This window comes from Pyxicephalus adspersus, chromosome 5 (genome assembly GCF_032062135.1).
Source record: "Pyxicephalus adspersus chromosome 5, UCB_Pads_2.0, whole genome shotgun sequence".
Lineage (NCBI taxonomy): Eukaryota > Metazoa > Chordata > Amphibia > Anura > Pyxicephalidae > Pyxicephalus > Pyxicephalus adspersus.
The window spans coordinates 8834135-8856561 of NC_092862.1; the positions used below are offsets into that span (position 1 = coordinate 8834135).

General features: G+C 38.7%; 1 protein-coding gene across 1 annotated transcript; it reads right to left on the reverse strand.

Annotated features, from left to right (window-relative positions):
- Positions 1 to 715: 715 nt before the first annotated feature.
- On the reverse strand, positions 716 to 19605 carry LOC140331891 (thyroglobulin-like). The gene is made up of 7 exons (XM_072413223.1): positions 19561 to 19605; positions 17833 to 18000; positions 10960 to 11141; positions 7672 to 7779; positions 3709 to 3849; positions 2219 to 2409; positions 716 to 973 (listed from the first exon to the last, which is right to left on the reverse strand). Exons 1-7 carry the CDS (start codon positions 19603 to 19605, stop codon positions 876 to 878), a joined length of 933 nt encoding a protein of 310 aa, XP_072269324.1. The 3' UTR covers positions 716 to 875.
- Between the last annotated feature and the right edge of the window lie 2822 nt (positions 19606 to 22427).

The following is a 22427-nucleotide window of genomic DNA, read 5'->3' on the forward strand; positions in this document are numbered from 1 at the left end:
TTGGAAAATCATTGTATTGTTCAGTGCATTACTTTGGCAGAATACTCTACTGAATTTTGTACAGACCCACGTTGGGGTCTTCAGCTGCTGGTTTTGCAAAGCATTTTGTGCTTTCCAAAGAAATAGCACAGCATCAGTTTCTTCTTTCTAAAACCACTTATGTAGCCTCAGTAAGCAGGAAAAGGGCATGAGTTACCCCTGGGACATAATAATTGTACAGTATATGAAGATCAATGCTCTCTCTTGCTCCCCTAGATCAATGGCCGACATAGCCAACAGCCATAGACCACTGTGTACTACTGACCTGGGTTTCCTCTTGGAGGAGGGTCCAGGAACCTTATGCAGCGGCACATGTTGCATCTCCCTATATCCACCTCTGCTCTATCTTCTATTGCTTGAATGAAAAGATAGCAGTGCTGCAATGGTGACCATACAGACCTCTATTGCAATGACTGATACCATTCATAAAATAGCTGGGGCTGGAACTAGAGAGTGCACAAACCAATAGCATTGAGCTAATGGAGGCCATTCTTAAAATTACCCCTAGTTGACCCATTCCATTTATTTTTTAAGTGACGGCATTCCCTTTATAAATAACAAAGTTGCTTTAAATAAAAATAAACTTATTACAAAGCTCTAAATCTGAAATAGCCATTAGACAGAAAACCAAAAGGTCAGTCGTACATAACAATCTTTCAATAAGAAGCTGCTAAAATAACAGGTTTTGAATCAGTTTATTGTACAAAAGAGACATGATTCATTATGTCAGAATGAAATGAACATCCAGGAATGGACAGACAAGAGAGGGTTTCATTACAATTCTCATATTTGGCGTATTTGGACCACAGATCCTGGCATGGGAAAATGACTGTCCATCAGTTGTATGACTCTTTGTCTTGCTTTGGACTGACTTGTGTGACTGCAATGGACGGTACATCGCTTTTTGTGGAGGATGCAGTTGATGATTTGACACCTAAAAATAAAATAGGAGTAATTGTACAAGTATTCAGTGTCACAGCGTTGTCCTATGAGACTTTGGCACTGAATACCTTCATGCTAGGTCATTTTAGGCATTTTACAGGTATGAATGTTTAGAACTAAGTTTAATTTTGATTTACCGCCCCATTTTAAGGTAACATTCCCTTTTTTCTAACAAAATCTACAATGAATGTTGTATTGGTATGCATTATAGCACACTACAACATATGTGCCTAGTCTTGTGAATTGGGGTACCATTCCAAATAAATGGCACAGCAATTTGGCAGGCAATAGATGTTATATGCATTATCCCAAGGCAAAACTCTAAGTAAACCCTAACTAGATTACATTTAGTTTAAGCACTGCATATTAATAAACAATTGCCTTTTGCTACATCCTAGTGCTGCTGATCTCTTTGCAGCCACTATATGTATATTCCAGTGATGGTTCCATGGCATTTTCTTGGACAAACTTCTTACCGTTAGGAACCGCCATCTTCATTAGTAGCCTATGTAACAGGGCAACCACAAGGAACAAATTTTGGAAACTGGGTCAGAGCATTATGTCTGTTTGGCCCGTATTGGCATATCAGATGGCAGATCTGATGGAACCTGACGATGGAGACATATTTATTAAAGATCTCCAAGACCGGAGAAGATAAACTATCATGAGTGATCCTGTATGGCCCATGAAACCTGAAATAGATTTTGTAAAAATCAATAGCTGGTAAATATATTTAATCCTGGGCAAGATTCATTCCAGGTTTGTTGGATCATTCAAATATTTTCTTCTCCAGTCTTTAATAAATCAGGCCCTATATGTCCATTCAAGTAAACTAATGGTAAATATTTGGCATATTGCACCAGAAAATAGGGACTGGCCCGGGACGGATTACTTTGATGCATTTAGAATGTAAGAATCCCTGTTTTTATGCAAATGTTAGCAGGAAATATGTAAAGGAGTATAGAAACATTCTTAAGTTTATTTCTAAATATTCCGGGTCATATTTCATGGCAGTATCACTGGGTATTTTTTAGGAAAATATTAAAAGTTATTGCATTGACACAGTAAAAATAAATATTTATATACACACACATACACCCATTTTTTCTATATCTTTGTACTTCACTTTCCTGACATCTGCAGTCATGACACTTCTATCTCTGACAAATCGTAAAAAAACAGAAAGCCACCAACACAACATCTGTTGTCTCCTTGATCACAGAGTTGTTTAACTTACTTGTTGACAGTTTAAGTGCCGGGACGTAGTCGTTCCAGAATGAACATTCGGTACGTTTCAGATCTTGACCATTCGGCAGCCTCTCAGTAAACTTTTTGAATTTTCTGCCACCACTTTGTGTCCGATACTCAGGCCATGGTGGTAACACAACATTCCATTTCCTTGAGTAAGAGTATGGGAAGTTGGGGTTTCTGCGAACCAGAGAACAATTATAGGGAATATCATTCAGAATTGTAAAATGTAATGTAAAAGGATACATTTACCAGACTTATTGTTGTAACAATACATGCCAAGCATCAAAGCTCACCATACATGTAATATTTGGGGACCCATCTGATTTTATTATTGATCTGTATTTATTCATCTACGATTTTTCAGAAAGACGGCATTACCTTTGCTAAGGCATCATCCAGGGTCACTACCTATTTATTAGATCAGTGTCTCTCAAGAGGGTTCATCTAGAGCAAGAACCAAATGCTGGGGGTATGGGACTCGAACTCTGGGTACTGGTATTTATTTTATTTAATGCATTAATTTATACGTGGGTAGTACGTGAATGGAACGCGGTAGAATCTTCGAGAACATTCGATGCTTATGATTTTATTTTTATTTTATTTCATGTTCTCTTCCTAGCTATCCATATCTAAAGTACAGTAAATTCAAGCTGTTGACGTATTTGGAAGTCATATTGGCAACTAATATAAGGAATAGCTATGATTATTTTAACAGTCAGGTAAAGGGGGTATGGGACTCTATTGGACGATCCATTGGGGGTCTGGCGTCATCAAAAGGTTAAGAACCCCTGGTCTAAAGGTTGCTAGGGATTCCTTGAGTAATTTGTACCTCCTAGGTCAGTTTAACTGACCCCAATGATCTGTAAGGGTGACATTCTTCCCAATGGTCAGCAATGTAGGAGGCATTCTTCCCATTGAGCATCACACCAATCTACTGTGAGATGTGGATATAGTAATTATAGCAGGAGTTCTCTCTTAAATGTTTACCTAGGTTAAAAATGTTAAGAAAGGCTATTCTAAACGAATATGCCAGCTTAGAGATGGCACAGTCATGTAAACCCTGATATCTGCCAGGTCACCTTTCTATTTGCTTAAAAGTAACAGTTTTGCAGTCTTATCACTGGGGAAGAGGAGACCAAGATATTGCTTCTTTGTTCCTGCAGCAGATTGATGGCATGATCTCAGCCTAGGCAAAGTCACTTGCCTGAGACACGGACAAGGATGGCTTTTGAAATATAATGGAGCTTGTATGAAAAATTATACCATTGCTGCATATTGTGATGTCAGGAATGTATTCACCAGGACCTGGTGTTACACAACACTTTGAGGTTTTTTGTATTTACCTGTAGTTGAGTTTTAAGATAAACAGTGCTATTGGCAATATCTTTATTTTGGGATTGTTAGGGATGAGACCATATGACTTTGTGTAAACTAATCCTCCGGTGAAAAGTTTTGTAACTGTTTTGTGATACTCACCCCGTTTTCACAAAGTTAGCCAGGTACTGCATGGTCTGTAAGGAAAGTTTCCTCTCCTCGTCTGAAAACTGATTTCTATAAAGAGAGTGAAATGGAATTCCGAAACTATACATGACATCTTCAGGCAAATCCAGGCCAGAACTGAAAGAAAAAAAATATACAGTTAGGAAACAAAAGGTCTACATTTCAACCAGGATTCCATGAAATCCTATCCACTAGGGTTCCTTCAGAGTATACTAGGGTTAAGCAGTCCTTGATTGACCTCTCGTGATGCCTGCATAGTTCTGGGTCATATACCACTAGGTAGAACCAGCGGCATTACAAGAACAATATTTTTAGTTATCTCTAAGAGTGGTGTTCTGACAAGTGGTGCTTTCTGCTTACCTTATACTTAGGCACATAGCCATGAAACCAGGAATCCTCAAAGAACCCTACCCTATCCACTAGAATATCTCCTGTATTCACACCAAGAAGCAAATGGGTGGTTTTCTGGACCCTGTCAGGACTGGAAATGTCCCTTTGGTTCCACGGACCAGGTGTAAGGGAGGCCTTCCCTGTTTCCCCCTTACAGGTGATTCCATCTGGAACTCTTAGCTCCATCGAATAATTGCTCCATAGGAAAGGCTCAACCCACCCTGGTGTAAACTTCTTTTCCTATGACACAACCCATGAAATATCTGATTTCTATCCTTCCTACATCCCCTGAAAAAGCACACCTGCGAAATGTGTTGGGGAAAAAAAGATTACCCCTCTCCAAGAACTTAACATAATATCTAATAGTTGGTCTTGTTATACTGAAATATTGATGCACTTGTTACCAAAATAGTCAGTTGGTCATTTGTTAGAAACAAAAAAAATAAAATAAATTCTGTTACAATTCCCTTTGCACACTATGTGATTTCTATATTTACACTGATTACAATCCAAAAAAACCCTCTATTCTCATTTCAATATATAACCTATAGTTATAGTATCTAATCTATTATATAATATAGGTCTATTGGTCCTCTATATAGTACCAACATATAAGGGGGTTGTTAGTACATCTATACATTACAAGGTAATTCCCACATCTTTCCCAAGTATTAGCTGCTTATCTTGCCAATTGGTTTGTAAATGCTAATTGTCAGAGGTGGTACTACACTCAAAAAGCACCAATCAAAGGTAATTCTGCCAGTCAGTTGCTACAGGGGGTAGCATACCTATTGATCAATATTGGTAATACCCCCCATGACAACCAATAGCTAATGGAAACATTGCCTGCTTTATACATTGGTAACTGGCCTGGAGTTGGGTCATTCATGCAAATAGCTGATAGCATTCCCATTGGTATTGGTCACAGCTATTTACATTAGCAAATTATCTCCTTCTGGTTTCTAACTACATGTCAGCAGGGAGTCAAACATTACTTAAAACACAATTACTACAATTACCAGGAATCCTGGTTGGGATTTGTTGGCTCAGACTATGCAATCATTGAGGATACATTTTCCTTTGAAGGTGTACTCTGTGTAGTTCTCATGTCTTGTTATATAGTAGTGTGATTGATATTTGTTTTTTTATATAATTCCCCAAGATAATTATTAAAGTCTACATAGAGATTACTGAGACTTTTTTAAACTCGAGTAACAATCAAAGTTGTAAAAGTAAAGAACTAATGGAGATTTTAGTTAAATGAATTTAATGAATTTAATATGTACTATTGCCAGACAATTTCTCTTCCCAAACTTCCATTTATAGATTAATGCTGGAGGCACATGGAGGAATGTGTTATTTAGTAGCTGTCACAGGGCCAAAAAGGAAGAAAAATGCAACATATAAATCTCAATACATTTCCAAGGAACCCCTGCAATCAGATTGGAAAGCCCTCTAAAAATGTCTGTACAAGGGACTATGGAGTTTTGCTACCTTGTGTGCAACCTTGCCCAAAAATTCACAATGGCATCACTCATCTTTCTATGTGAAGATTTTGGTAGACTACAGGGAGTGAATAAAGTCTGTAAGTGACTTCAGAAGAATAATTTGAATGTAAAACAGAACAAACGGAATGTACAGTGGTTAAAAAAAATTGAGACAATTACATTTTGGTAAAATTTTGAAGATTTGATTAAATTTCCCTATTTTGTGAAATCCATTTCAGTCAATAAAGTAGGCAACGTTAAGGTGTTGTTTTAAAGGTGCAGGAACATTTGGATTGCTTCTATAGGTTGCAGCTGCAGGGCAGCACATTCCAAAACCATGGACATTAAGATGAAGTTTGCTGTAATTTCAGACTTCATTCTAATGGAATGTTCCATAAAATTTTGACACACCTTTAGAAATTTGTCAACGGAGTGTTTGTGAGGTCAGCTTCTGATTCTCTGAGTGAGAAGACCTCATTTGCAAAGGAAAGTTTTAATTCTTCCCCATGGTGTTCAGTAGAGTTGCGGTCAGGACTCTCCAGTTCTTCCACATCATCCAATGTCTTTGTACACAAGTGTCATGCCGGACCAAGAAAGGTCTTTCACCCAACTGTGACCACAGGGTTGGCAGTCCACCTTTGTTTACAAAGCCTTTGTATTCTATACTAGAAACCCCCAAACTCAATAATTCTGCTCACACTTTTTGGCCATATAATGCATTCATTTTCTAAATTGTCCAACTAGACTGGAGTGTTCCTTTAATTCTCACAAGGATCCTTTGTACACTGACAAAAGTTTGGCTGCGATGCTGAGCCAGCAGAGACATGTAATATTTATAATGTCTCTTTTCAGCTGTCACTGGATGGAATTTAATATCTTGCCAAAAGAAACAGAAATGTGGTCTTGGAAGATCCTGTAATCTAAACACTTTGACAAGGCGGGGTGTGCGGCTTTGTTATTTGCTGTTTACAAAAAGGAGAAGAAAAGGGATTTATGTCTTATTTTCAGCATTCTAATATCTGTCTTTGTCTTTCCATTTAAAGTTAAAATCCATGCAAATATAAAAGATGGACAGTATTAAAGAGTTGTGTCCAATAGTACATCATCAAATGTGTTTTTTTTTAATAAACCAAGGCTTAATATCTTTACTCGGCTCCATATCAGCCCCCATGTAGGAGAGAGAAGGGGGAAGGACTGGGGGCGGATCAGGTGTTCTGCAAGCAAAAACGCCAACAATGAACATGCTTACTACTTCACAGTATTTATATAGCACCAACATATTATGTAGCTCTGTACCAAGTCCATAGTCATGTCACAAGCTTTCCCTCAAAGGGTCTCTCAATCTAATGTCCCCACTATATTTTTATGTATTTTAATACAGTCTAAGGTTCATTTTTTGGGGGGAAGCCAAATAACATAACTGCAAGTTTTTGAGATGTGGGAGGAAACCGGAGTACCCGGAGGAAACCCATGCAGACACAGGGGGAACCTGCAAACTCCATGCAGATAGTGTCCTAGCTGAGATTGAAACCTGGGACCCAACACTGCAAACTTCTAACCACCGAGCCACCGTGCTTAAAGTAGGAAAAAGCAGAGGGATGATCCTACCAGCCTACTATTTTTCTTTCAATGTTTAGTCATTAGAATGGTGGTGTAGCGAGGACACCACTGTATTCCTTATCTAATAATTCTAACAATTTATTTTTGACATTTTTGTTGGAAGTTTCATCTAAATATTTTTTTGTTTTGGAAAGGTTCTACAATGCTAGGTTCAGTGGAGGGCATTTTTGGTCTTCCTGTATTCTAAGCAAACCGAGACGGCACCACTAGGGGCAAAGAGAAGAGACACACAATGTTTATTCCAATAACTTTTGTCTTCTATTACAATTTTTTTTATACCTGAGTTTAGCTTAAAACACATTCTTTCTATACCTCCTACATGTTGAGCTTGCACAACGAGACTTTTTGGGTGTATGTAGTATAATATGGATATGTTTTCATTTCTACGCTTGGTCTGGTCAAAATGAACAGCTACACTCTATAATAATCCATTCATCCCCACCTGCTCTGTGAATAAGTCTCAGGAATGTAGTACATGAAGACATGACCCTTGGAGTAATTGGACCAGTGGTCGGCCATTCTGATTGCTGGACATGCAATGAAGTGATCTCTGTAAAAAAAAAAAAATAGATTTGTAAGTAAATATAGACATATATTTATTTCTGCCAAAGGACAAAGCTATGGGATGGATTTACTAAAAGAGTTAAAACTTGAAATTGAATATTTACTCTACAATGGATAATTCACTTCAGTGGATTCAGTGAAAATACATTTAGCAAAGAATGGGATTTGTGCACCAAACAGAGTCAATTAAGCTTTTGGAGGGTGATAACACTTTGCTAAATGAACAGCCTGAACTTCTTTAGTAAGGCAACCTCATCGCATACAACTTGTTGACCAAAGCACATCTATCCCACCTCCTTTCTAATAACTTCTTTTGTAGGTTTCCCATCATATGGAAGTACAATGATGGGACACCAAGTTGGAGGCTGCTCCCAAACCAAAGGGCATTCAGGGCCACTTTAGACTGAACTAGGCTACTATACTGTAGTGGTAAACACCAAATTGACATTATTCCATAAGAAAGTTGAAACAGGGATTGTAAAACAGGCCAAGGCATTGAAGGAGCACCCAATAGACCTGATTTAAAGCCTGGGGAAGATAGACTACCATGGGAGAAGCTGGATGACCCAGCAAACCTGAAATGCATTTTTAAAATCATTATTTAGCAAATGTGTTTTCAATCCTGGACCAGATCCATTCCAAATTTGTTGGATCGCCCAGGTTCTTTCATGATATTCTATCTTCTCCATTATTGAGGAAATTTAATAAATTAGGTCCAGTGTCTTCGTCATTAGGTCCCATTAGATCTTTGAACAAACTCAAATTGGACTATATTACTACAGTGTGGTACTCCAAACCTTATCTCGATTTCCACATTCGTATTACTGGCTTTGTCCCCACCTTTTAATGGATATCCATCTATCCCTCCATCATTTTATATTATTTTCTCTTACATACGTGAAATAAAAGCCACTGGGTATTTTGGAAACAAAAAACATCCAGAAATTGGTTATAATTAAAGAATTTCAGACTGACAACCCCATGAAAATACATTGGTGATAAATTAAATACAAATCAGTGTAATATTTTAGCCCAGAGCCTTCTGTCTTCATGACTGTATATGGAACGCGTAAACACACAACGGAGTAATGAGTCCTTTTTATGTTTCCTATAAAACACTGTATATGTTTGTACATGATATAAGACATTCCCGTTCTACTTGTAACTGACATGTATGAACTCCTATAAACAGAAGGCAGATTGTTCTCCTATCCGAGGGAAATAAAACTGCAACAAGCAGCTTGTTTTATTTTTTGTAAATCTTGAAAATGTATGACTATTAATAATTAATAAATTCAGCATTACTATAATAAAAATAATACTACTAAATACATCCAATGTCTTTACATGCAGCTTACACATGTTCAATATTTGTTGCTGGAAATGATCTTTCCTGTTAATTTCAGTGGCAGATGAACGAACGAGCGCTGTACACACAGCACCATTCTGTTTCATGAAGAGCGGAGGAGGGAGAACAAGCAAGCAGCACCCAGCTATGCTCTCCTCCATTGACTTGTAAAGGGGTCGTTTGCCGTCAGTTGCTCATGGATCAGGGTGGATACATAAACCACGTCGGGCTACCCCTATACACGTCAGATTCTCGCCTAAGATGAGCCCGACTGTATTGGGCAAGAATCACCTGACGTGTACAAAGCAATAGTTTTAGTAATAAAAGCTTAGGACCCCATCATCTAAAGCAACACTTGAGCTTGCAGCTGCAAACACATTGGGGTTGATTTTCTAAGGTTACATACAAATTACATTGAGGCAAGACATATGTTACCAATGCATTCAACATGCACCATGTGTTGGGCACACGAGTATTGGTGCATACGGTGCCCTCATTAATACGGTGGCATCCCAATGTACCACACGTACATAAGCAAAAACAAAGCAGGTTTGATTTTTGCCATATAAAATGAACGAGCTGCCATAAAACAATGCATAATCCACATTACTCCCATGTGTTAATGCAGCACGCTGGTGTTCATGACACCAAAAGGAATAAACCCAGGTCACAGAGCAAATATAAAGAAGCTATAAATCTGCAATTATGTGATAGAAAAACTCAAATGAATTGTTTCTGTTGTACGTGACCCTATATGCTAACATTCCCCATGCTAAGTGAATAGCCTTTAGTAAATTAACCCTGGCTTTAGGGGAAGAGGTATAGTTATATATACATAGATTATTGGATTACTGATGCTTACATGACCACCAATCCAGGATACAGAGAAAATATAGAGACAATGGAGGAATTGTAATCTCAGGTGATTGTAGTCCATTAAAACATATCTAACAGTGCAGTAATCTTAGTACCAACCAGGGCAAGTAAAGAAAGTGTGCCATTTCTCCAGGGAATGATATGCCGGATTATTTGCATAAAAATGAACCTGAGGTCACAGCACACATCCGGAGTGCTGTGGTTAGGGGGAAGTTCTTACACTTAGACTCTGTAATGCTAATGTTTAGTGTGTGCTGTGCATAGCCGGACCTGTGGGGACAGCCGTGTACTGGGAATGCATTGCAGATCAAATCTGAAGTGGAATTAAAAGTCGAATGTATATTTGTGTGAACAGGTAGGGATTCTGTAATGCAGATGATCCATACCAAGTCTCTTCTGCTAAATGCATTCTTACCTGCCTGCTCTCATCTTCTAAACAATTAAAAGTGAGCTATGCAATTTCAGCCACTGCCGAGATACATAAATTCAATCATACCACCATGGCCGAAGTTGGCCTAAAAAGAGCTGAGGAGGATCTCGGTAAAACTTTGAGGACTTGCCCATGGCTAGGTGCACTGGAGAGAACAAGAGAGTGGTTTTGGCCAGGGGAATGAGAAATAACATAAGTCACACTTCTTTTAGGGGTACCTTGGATGAAATTGAACATTAAGCACCTGCAGTGTGGAGGGGAGTACTGTGAGGGAACTCTTGCCATTTCCCCATAATTTAACCCTAAAAAGACCTTTATGGCCAAAAAGCATGTAAACAGCCTTCTGGATGGGTGTAAAGAAAGAAAAGGCCTAACACTTCCCTGTCAAATGGGTGGATAATTCAATCTGCACTCTGATCCATGTCTTTTGCACATTTTTTACTCTGTGGAGGCAAAATTTTGGATCCCACCATAGATTACTACAATTGAGGATCTCAGAAGGTACAATTTACCGTGTAGAGTTCTCCAAAGCTCTGGAAAAGCTGGAATAGTCATCAGTTGAGTGTTGAAGAGAGTAGAACCAGACAGCGGCTTCTTGGACTAACAGATTCATTTCCGCTCCTCCTAAAGAGTTCTGCAGAGCCTGGTAGAAGGCCATCTTGCTGTCTCCCCTGCCTTGACTTTCTTCAAATCTCTGATGAAACAAAAGAGACACTTTCTATATTGTTGAAAATATGATCTAGAGAAGGTGGCATCCACCATCTTTTTTTTCTTCCTTTGTTTTTTGTTGGGGAGTGGTGCATCAGCTTAAGAGTTAGAGGTCAGATGAAATACTACGTGATATTACAAAGCCATTTATTCCAAACCACATACAGGATCCATGAAGGCATGCTTACCAATATAACTAATAAGTGTTGTTGTTGCTCATAAGTCCATGGATTTACCAGTCAATTAATGTTAGCCGAGATGCCACAATAGAAATCGCATCAAAAACCACCAAACATGATATTATAAAAACTTCACAATTTGTATTCAGTAACATAAATTATATTATTAACAATAAGCCTTTACAGGAGTCCCTTTGCCGCGAATCCTCTCGCCTGCGTTTGCCATTTGCCATTTGCGTTTCTCTTCAGTGGCAGCTCATTTTCAATCCATTCATTCTAATTAAGTTTTAATAAGTCTTTAGAATTTAAGATATTTCAATGTACATGAAATATATAACTCATGATTATGTACAAACTCCTTTTTGGAGAATGTTGACCCCCTATTAATCTCCGCTTTTCCTGAAGAAGCAGTTTTAGCTGCGAAACGCACTGTAATTTAATGTACAGCGCTGCTTAATATGTTGGCGCTATATAAATCCTGTATATTAATAATAATAATAATAATAATTTGCAGAAATATATATCTGTCAGAAGTTTAGGAAAATAACTTAGGGTATTCAGGTCAGACTTTATCAATGTTTTTAAAATGGGGAAACCTTTACTATAATTACTATATCTACAGTTCACCGTATATTAGTGTGGTGGTCATTGTGAAGAATGCTCCTTACATTGCTGGCCAATGGGGGGAGTCACCAATACATTACATTACATTACAGCCTAAAAGATTATAGATAAAATGGTAACTGACCTAAGCATCACAAACTTCTCATTACTGAACAACCCCCAGCATTATCTGGTGGTACCCTAGGGTTCCATGGACCCCAGGTTGACCATACAACATTTGTTTGTTGGTCCCTGGTACATTACTTGGGGATGTCAACTTACTATTAAAAAAAACAATGTTTAATTAAATAAATATTGTGAAGTTTTTATAAAATATTTTCTGGGTTTTAATGCCTTAAAAGTCTAATTTACTATATATCTCTATTTTTAGGACATTAGCACAATGAATGGAAACCATAGCTTTTTATTCACCTCATTAAAACCATAGCCCGTCATTATTGAACGGATTGATGCAAGATTTATATAACATCTTAGGTACAAAATGTAATTTATGTCAAAGTAAGTTGCTTTCACAATCTTCCTGCTGCATTGAGAGCAGCCCCCTCTTATACATGTTACCCAATTTACCAGACACAGGAAGTGGATAGGCACAGGAAGAGAAGACCACAAAGGGGAAATGGTGCAGTTTGACAGAACTAAATCCAGTTAATTCGAGTGGAAATTAAAATCATTTAAAGGCCAACTTTTAATGTTATGGGGCAGCTTAGTAAATCATCTCTGCAGATATTCTGAATGCAATATGTAAAGCTACCTGATACTCCGATAGCATTCTAATAGTATTGTGCATTGTCTACATCCCAGATGGTAAAAGTCTACATCTCGACCTCCATGATAATGTTCCAAAGACCTGAATGAGACTTGTACTGGAGAAGCAAGTCTATGGGGCCTTGGTACAGGTGGGGGCTGAGCAGGGGGATGGGCAGAAGTGGGAGAATTACATATCTTGTTCTTTACAAGCAATGATTGTGAGTGAAATTCTTTTCTTAAAGAACTGGGAGGAAGAGGTTGGAAAATATTGGAGGTATTAGTTGCTCTGCTTTAACGCTTCAAGGTAGTCCTAAACTTGGCATGGAGTCACATCTCCCTCACACATACACATATTCTCTTTAGCCCTTGCCTATAGTTTGCAGTCCCATTGGCCAATAGGAAAAAGCCGTATTCAGGGATTTACAGGGGCATGCAGTACGGTAATTTACACTATATGGAGTTTGTGATTACTGTTCTAGCCTATTCGTATATATATATGTTATTTGGAATTGAGTTTCTAAACTTTGTAAGCAGCAGGCTAGAAAACAAAAAGCTTAAGCTCTACCCTCTGGCTAAAATTAACAATGTAAAATATTTAATACTTACCTTCAAAAAAGTTATTTTGCCAGATTAGGACAACTTATTGGGATCTATTGTTAGACCATGCCCCACTTCTTGATAACCACCAGCCCCAGCGGCCCTAAGCAAACCTATTCACATCCTTGGGTGTAACTCTCTGTAAGTTGTACTTTGTTTAGTGTCAGAAGCTACACAGGGTTACCAACCTTCTCCCCTCCATTACATGATAGCCTGAGAAGTGGCTGCTCAAACCAAAAAGGGGGTCACATGGCCTTCCATACCTAGAAGTACAGGATATATCCAATAATCACCAACATATGGTAAAGCAGGGAGATTAAGGTGAACATGAGTGGGGGAATGGGGGTAGCTATTACTAGGAGAACCTGTCACTTTGCCATGAACAGACATTTTGTATACCTTACATACTGTCAAATTTAGTTTATTTGTGTGCTACAAGCTAAATTATCCTAAATGATATTAATATCTAATACTTATTGAAGTATGTAAAAGGAAATGTAAGATTTTTCATAAATACTTTTTCTTTTTTTTAGTTCTGTACAAAAATAACAGTTCCCCTTTTTAAAACTTGTATTTTAATCATGTACTGATAAAATATTGCATATGATTATATGTCAGAGCTACTACATAGCAGGAGACAAGCTATGTGAGAGCCTTTAAATTGTGTCACAGATCCCCACAAGATCAGGGGATTTGTGCCCTCTTCTGTGTCACCCACCTTGCACTCCTCTGCTGCCAGCAGCAACTCTGCCCAGGGATAACATTCCCTGGTAACTTCCCGGTCTAGATCATGTGACTGTTTGAGAGCTGCCCTGTTCTTCTGAGGTCTAGAATATTCCGCAGATGCACTCTGCTTTCTGGCGGAACCGTGAACACAACCTAAACTGCCTCTGCTGCAGCACTCCCTCTAGTGCTGGGTTTGGATAACTGTGGGTCACCTGGTCTTCATTAATCAATTGATCTGCCCTATATAAGGAAGTGAGTGGCAACATGATTTTGCCTGAACAAGGAGTTCTTCTATGCTTCCTGCGTTTCCTGATCCTGACTCTTTGGTATACCAACTCTGAGTCTGACCTGACTAATCCTAATTGCCATCTACCCCAACCTTAGCTTGTCTGACTACTCTTCTGGCTTTTGCTCCTGTGCTACAATTCGGTCCTATCCAGTCAACAGTTACTAGCCCCTATGTGTACGGGGGGTGCAACCTGGGCACCATCTCCTAAAGTCCATCACCCCTTGCGGGCTGCGCTGATGAAGCGGGAGGTTGGTGGCTTAGACTCTGCGCCCTATACACGTCTCTACCAAGCGGGCTGGTGACACTGAAGGTCCACTATCCCACCGTGACAAAGTGTCAGGCCAAAAAGCAATAGGCAGGACACCCCTGAAGGACGTGCACATTTCCCTGCATTTTATCCCTTTAGACACCCTGCAAGTATAGGAAAGCAATAAACTTTTGAAAAATCAAAAAACAATATAAAAATACAGAAAAAATATTTTGAATTTACATAATTTATCAATTTAAAAGTCCACCAAGTTCAACTACTAGGACAATGTTTCTCAACCAGGGTTCCTCCAGAGGTTGCTAGGGGTTCCATGATTAATGAGCAATTTGTGCCTCCAAGGTCAGTTTAACTGACACCAATGATCTTTTTGGCTATCTGTAAGGGTGACATTCTTCCCAATGGACGGCAATGATTCTTCCTACTGACCACCATGATAATGTACTGTGAGCTGTGGATATAGTAATTATAGGAGAAATCCCTATAGACCTGAAAGTTATTTCAAAAAGATTGGGAAACATTGATTTGGTAATAAAAAACATACAAGAAAACCTGAATATTCCAGATAAAATCCTAAATACACAATTAATCCAGGAGAAGGTAAAAAACAATATAAAAAAGTATTTTCAAGCAAAAAACATTCAAAAATAATAATATTTAAATGAGACCCAAAAAAAGGGTCTAAGGTCTAAAAAAAGACTTTTAATAATGTTTGAATCTCCATTTCCAAAGAATACATTTTTTTCCAAAACATTCTATTGAATAGATCAATCTTTGGAACATTCAGTTGTGCTTTTCCTGTTTTCTTCAGTTTTCTGGGTCACAGAACAATGTTGTGTTTCACAGTAAAATGTGTTTGACTTGTAAAGAGAACCTTTAATAGCGGTCGTATTGTGTAGAATGTTGGACGGAGAGACATTTTGCTTGGATGGATGTTAAAACTGAGCATGCAACAAAGATTATAAATCAAGTCATCCGACCCTTTCATTTAAAGTGGACTTGTTACTAACTTTACAAATAATAAATGCATTCCTGACAATATACAGCAACACCATCATTTTTTCAAGCAGTATGAGTTGTTGCAACCTACAGCAAAACCACAGACTTAGAATATATATTTGCATACAGTATATGTACGGTGATAGGAAATCTGTTAGAAATAAGATGAAATCTATTCTGAATGTGGCTCAGCAACATCACCAGACATCAACAAAAACATCAGAAATCATGCTGACTAAAGGAACATATGTCCTGACATAATTCCTGGTAGAATATGTCATATGTACCAACAGATAAAGTTCAGTACAAATGGCCTTTCTAGAAAGATCGGCCCTTACTCATCACTGTCATTGAGTTAATTGAAAGGTCAGTGACTAGAGAGTTATTAATATAAAGGGTATCAGGAAGAGGAGAGGACTAAATGTAAGGAGTTTAGTTTGGATGATCATGTAGGTTGAGAAGACCAAGCCAACACATTTCAGGGGCATTAACCTCCCTAGCAGTACATTTCTTTCCGGTTTTATATGTCTAAAAGCGGTACATTGTTTTTCATGAAAATTTATTTTAAAGTATAATATAAAAGTATGAGTATAATAAAGTTTGAAACAGAAAATCATTTAAAAACAATAAATTGAATAAATTAAAATTTCTATATATTAAAAAAAAAAATTTAATTTAAAAAAACAAATACACATTATACTCATACTATTATATATACTGTAAAATAAATATTCTTGAAAACAATGTACTGCTTTTACACTTAAAAATCCAATGTATTGCATTCAATACAGTTATTTTGTATTGAATGCAATACAAATGGATTTTGACCCCGCCCAGCCGGTACGTACAAACGCACCAACGTCACCGGGAACTCCCCCGGTGACTCATCGGAGCAGAAGCAGGAAGAAGAAAGAAGACGGAGATTGCGACGCTGAACGGCGCGGGACCCCGGCGGATCAAGTAAGCACTCTATTTACTAACCTTCCCTAGGTGTTCCACCCCGAGAGTGACTCGGGGTTACCACTTGTAGCAAATTTTTTCTAACCTGAGTCACTCTCGGGGTTACCGCTAGGGAGGTTAAGGGCTTTACCAGGGCTCTTGTTTGAATTCAAAGGTGAAAAAAATAATTGTTAAAGTGGAACTAAATCTATGATCAGGCAGGGTTTTATTGCAGAAAGGGACAGGTGATGCCATTTTTTTCAGTTAGCATTTTTACCCGTCTGATTGATCCATAGGGTTGCCCAAATTAGTTAACTGCTCATGCAGCAATCCCTGTTGCCGGCACTGAATGATCTTTCAAGCACATGCATGCGAGTTAGGTAATTCCAACCTGGCCAATTGAGAAGGCCAAAGATTGCAAGAAGAAAGAAGGTGGTGGTGCCGAGTGAAGGAACAGGTGAGTATCGCAGGGTTTAGTTCCTCTTTAAAGTGAGCAGCATGGTTAGTTAGCACTCTTACCTTGGCAGTGCTAGGGTCACAGGTTTGAATCCTAGAGAGGCCCCCCCATCTGCAAGAAGTTTGTGTATTCTCCCTGTGTGCCTGGGTTTAATCTGACATCCCAAGAACCTGCAGGTAGGTTATTTAGCTTCCCTTCCCTTAGACTGTGTTAATGACGTATGACTATGGTAGGGCCATTAGAAGGACAGTTAGTGACATGACAATGGACTTTGTAAAGTGCTGCATATTATGTTGACACTATATAAATACAAATTCATAATTAAAATTTCTGTTTTTTATTGACCTATATTATATTTAATTCCCTCCCCCCCATGAGACATTTCTTCAATCACCAGCAGTCCATTTTGGGTAGAATGGCTCTTTGTCACACAGCCAAGGACCTGGGAGCCCATCACACAGAAGGGGTTTTTAGTTCTACAAGACTGACATGATTACATGAGCTCCATTCAGATCTGGAGAAATGCTGGCTATCCCAGGGGGCAAAGAAAAAACTCTTGTAATGTCATTGAACTGGGCCAGAAAACTGAAATAAAAAGGTCTGTATTTTATTATTTTAGGTTTATTAAAAGAACCCGGAGGAGTGGTGATTCATAGGGTGGTGGGAAGCTGGGCAACAAGGTGAGTGAAATGTTAACATAGGCAACACCTGAATAGAGCTTACTTATGGCATTTTAATAATTTAATTATATTTAAGTAATAGGTTGCGGTTTCTCGAAAAGGGCAGTTTTAGGTTACCAGATATGATGTGTGTCATGAAGGTTCTTTTTTTGTGCACAAGAAGAGTTCTTTTTACCTTAATAGCCTTGGCTCTGCTGATCAGCCCATCATGCTCAGTACTTCCAATAAACAGGTCTATATCTGAAGAAGTCTTCTGCTGGAGAAGCTTTGCTGGAGTGTCCTTCAGGTAGAAGCCATCTACAACAGGTCCCCATGTTTGGAAGGGTCCACGAACTGCAAGAAGCTACAGAATAATGATAGAGATTGGTTAACGCTATGCCCTTTATGCTTTGAACTCCATAATGTTTAATTTGACTATTATATTTGTATCTTAGAAATTGTGCAAGATCGGCCAACTGAGTTGGAACGAAGGCCTGAATAGTGTCACATGACCATGTCAATACCTAAAATCAGTTCAACAACACAAATAAAAGCAGCCCAGGGGTTTTGTAGTCAGCAGAGAGCTGGAACAATTGTGTAGATCGATGTAGCAAAGCCACAATTGTTGACTTGTTATAGGTAAGGGCGTCCGAAAGTGTTGCAGCCATTGGTTCAGCAGCTAAAAGTAAAGTCAATACAAGTGATGGGTCTGAAAATGCACAGATTTCCTTCTATTGGAGCCACTCACCCCAGCATTGATTTAGAATAGGAAAGAGTAAAAACCTTCTCAGTTTATATTTCACTGTGCATATCCTATTGGGAACATTTTAATACGTGGGTATTCCCCAGATCTGGAGCTAGCCGGACAGCAATCACTGTCAGAGGAATGGTACTGATTACTCCAGGTCTGCTGTAATACACAAATATTCATAGAAAATCATAGTTTTGTTTCTTGGCTTGTAAATTTCTTATTTAATGACAAGGACATTACGTGTGGCTCCTCAGCTGACTCTGGAGCTCCAGAAATGACTGTCAGTGGCCACGTATGGCTCTTTCATTTCCTTACTGTGTATGGAACAGATCTGTGATATAATAATAAAACGTTGTATGTGAGTAGCTATGAAATGACTAATAATACTTCTGAAAGTCAGCCAGACTTGGCCACGTCTGCAACTCCTACTTGGAATAAATCAGAATGTGTCTGCTCAGGCTTTGCATGCTTTCGAAAAAAAAAAGCACAGTACGTCATTGCACACCTTCTGTTTTAATGCACCTGGAATGTATTTTGCCGATTTAAACTGAACATTGAGTTAGGTTTTAAAACAAAGAATTACAAAGTGTTGTGGAATAATTCATCCTCAGAGTTAAGAAGAGATAGTATAAGTCATTTTAAGTTGAACCCACGGCAGAGTGAATGGATATGGCTGGGAACCATTCTTTGGTGGATGCAGCAGATCATGGCAAGTCACTTTTGGCCATGCAATTGCTGAAGATTTACGCCATGTGCAAATGTGGTTACCTGTGGTGTGTTTTGGGACTCTTGGGGCACAACAGCTGTTTGCCAACTACACTATGAGTGTGAAAGGGCTCTAAAGTTACTCAAGGACTTATCACTATGCTTCCCCCCTTTTTTTTGGATTTACATTACAGCTTAGAAGGTTGCCAACTCACTGCTGGCATGGAAAATTGGTGGATTGAAAGTTTCATATATAAAATGGTAGACAACCCCTTTATTTAAAGTAAAAATTTTTAAGTGCATCATCAACCATTAAATTCTTGATCGCCTAGATCAGGCATGTCCAAAGTTCAGATGTGTTCAGATTTTAAGTTGAGTTGATCAACCGCCTTGCAATTATTGGCCCGCTACTTGGTGGGCATAAACGGCAGGACAGGAGTCTCCATGTGTGCACAGGGAATCCCTTACATTGTTATAGTGGGTGTGTGCTGGACCGGCACGAATCACGCCCATTCTGATTCTAAGAACATGCTCTGCAGGGATCCCGAACTGACACCGAACTCCGTGCAAAGGGAATTCTTCACGTCACTCTAATGGGCGTGTGCTGTGCGGGACATGTGCAGACCACACCCACACTAACCCCGGTTAGTGGTCAGCCCCCACACATTTTACACCTCACCAAATCTGGCCCTCTTTACAAAAAGCCTGTCCCTGCATCACGCTGTAAATAAAAACACTTGACCTTTGGAGGGAAGCAGTGATCTCTTTGCAAAGGTCTGACATGCTTTTGATGAGTCAAAGTTGGGAATGAGCTTTGGTATTTTTATAGCTTTAGGTCTGTTGGTGTAGGAGCTATGGCTGTTGTAGAAAGAAAACAAACTGCAGGTTAGCCAGACAATCAAAAAAAAAAGGGAAAAAGAATGAAAATATTCATAATTAGAAAACTAAGAAAAATACCAGGTAGGAAGGGAAGGAAGGAGGTCATTTGTGTTGATTGGGGTAACCTAGGCCTATATATAAAACATTTTTGTTTTTTGTTACTTGTCAGGTTGCTTTATTTGGTGGGGTAATTTTCCATGTTTGAAATGTTCCTTCTCAGCCCTTCTTAGCAGTACTTTCCCAAACTTAAGATTTGAAAATGCTTCTTGTGAATATCAAATGCTCCCCTGTGTGGTTTCTATACAGTACACGCGTGCCCATATGAACTTTCCTAAACATTTACCTCTCGGTGTCACTTGCAAAAGTGCATTCCACCTTAGTGAGAACTTAAGATGTGACTACTAAAAACTACCTCTGATCTGATAGATCTATAAGTTCACCTAAAGGCTTTATATATATATATATATATATATATATATATATATACTGCATAATTTATAGTAATATAATAATTAGTATTAGATTTGACAGCTATTCGATCGAATAGTGAGATATTGTTCGGGTGATCGAATGCCGAATCCGAACACCATTGAAGTCAATAGTGTGAGAATTTGGGTTATTTTTAGTGAGTATTAAGGGCTGAAAGAGCAATCAGATTGCTCTTGCAGCCCTTCACTAGTTGTATGCATTCTTGAATAGAGTTTCTCTATCCAAGAACACAGGGAGTCCTGTGTTCTTGAATAGAGAAACTCTGTCCAGGAACACATACTACAAGACTGCAACAGTGATCCTGATTGCTGTTGCTAGTAGTATGTGTTCTTGGATGGAGTTTCTCTATCCAAGAACACAGGGCACCAGATGTGATGAATGGGGAAACTTGTCCCCATTCAACCTCTAGTGCCCGGGGATTGCCTGCAGTCACAGCTGTGACCACAAAGTTCCCACGGTCATGTTAATTAACCTGCAGTGCCCTGGGGATGGCACACTTTCTCAATGATTGCAGCAAGATGCCAGTCCGGCAAGTATCTCTTACTCTGTAACACGCACAGTATTATGATACATTGCGTTGAGGCTGACAGAGGAACGGTGTACAAGTTGAATCTAAAATGATGTCTGAGATGTTTGTTTTTGCCAAGAGTACATGGTAATGGTGAACGGGAATGGCTAGTCTTCATCAGCCAAATAATTAGGTAAATTTGCTTTGTGAGCACTAGATGTGATGGGATTATATATTGGATGTGCGAAAACATAGTTAGACCTATTGTGGCCAAATCATCAAAGTAAAAAATCCAATCTATTTCTGGCTCCAGTTTCCATTAGGAACAACAGAAGTTTGGTCTTTTCAGCCAGTGTGGACGATCATATCTGGTGATGGAGTTGGCTTTAATAAATGTGTAATACCCAATAATGCAATATCCCAGATAGGAGGTGCCGCTTACATTTATTTCAGGCAGTGGTGCAAACAATATCTAAACTTACCATGATAAATAGAGCTTTTTTTTAAATGCGAAAGTGATTCATTCTGAAAGCTGGCCTAAAGCAGGAAGTTAGAGCTTAGCATGCAAATTCTCTTTTGCCAAATAAATAAAATAAAAGACCACCACTTGGTGAGTTTTTGCTTTTTCCCTACACCGTCTAGTGCAGAGCCCGGCTCTATATGTGGAGTCGCTGTATACAGAGCCACCTGCCTGGGGACAATGTCAACGTGACATCAAGGGCCATCCAATATCCAAAGTGAATCACTGCGTAACAAGAAGTCCTGGTGTCCATGGTGAACAACATCTAGTTGGTGGCTAACAACATCCAGTTCCAGTAACAATTCCCCTACAGTTCCTACCCCCTTCCTGGCGTTGCTAAAACATTTGGTCAAGAAAGAAAGGCATGTTCCAACTACACCAAGAGTTGTCCCAGTAGCTGGTATGCTCTATTGGCCCAGAAATAAATGTTCTTCAGACATTTAGAGCTCTTACCACGCCATTTTTGTGCACTTGACTGCTTCACTTACTCTCCTAAAACCAGAACAAACCACCAAAATGACATATTAATTTCAACATTGTTTGAATTTGGGTTTTCCTGAGCATATCAACCAAGCAGCATCCAAATCAAACAACTTAAAGTTCCAGCAACACATGTCAGAAGGTTTTAATCATTCTCAACTCCATTTTAACTAAAACAAAAAAAATGGTTAGCTTTACTAAAACTTCAAAAATGCTCTGTTTAAACTTTTAAACTTTTTTAAAGATGTTGTTTTTTGCATGGTACCCTCTTTTCTCATGATGTTGGCTGCCAATAAACAGAAAAAACAAGGTCTGGTTTCACAAATAAATGTAAAAAAAATGTGATAATACATGACACAATTTGCAATTGTTTCTCTTGAAAATGATATTGCTGATCGCAGTGACACGTATGCAGAATCCAGGGGAAGTTAGTTATCATATGAAGAAAAAATGGTAAAA

What these genes read in the sequence shown, in the direction of transcription:
- LOC140331891 (XM_072413223.1), bottom strand. Translation starts at nt 19,605, where the DNA reads ATGGGCGTGATTCGTGCCGGTCCAGCACACACCCACTATAACAAT. An exon ending in GCTTTGGAGAACTCTACACG is followed by an intron (nt 7,780 to 10,959) that starts GTAAATTGTACC and finishes TTTTTTTTACAG; the next exon opens with AGATCACTTCATTGCATGTC. An exon ending in GAGACTTATTCACAGAGCAG is followed by an intron (nt 3,850 to 7,671) that starts GTGGGGATGAAT and finishes TTTTTCTTTCAG; the next exon opens with TTCTGGCCTGGATTTGCCTG.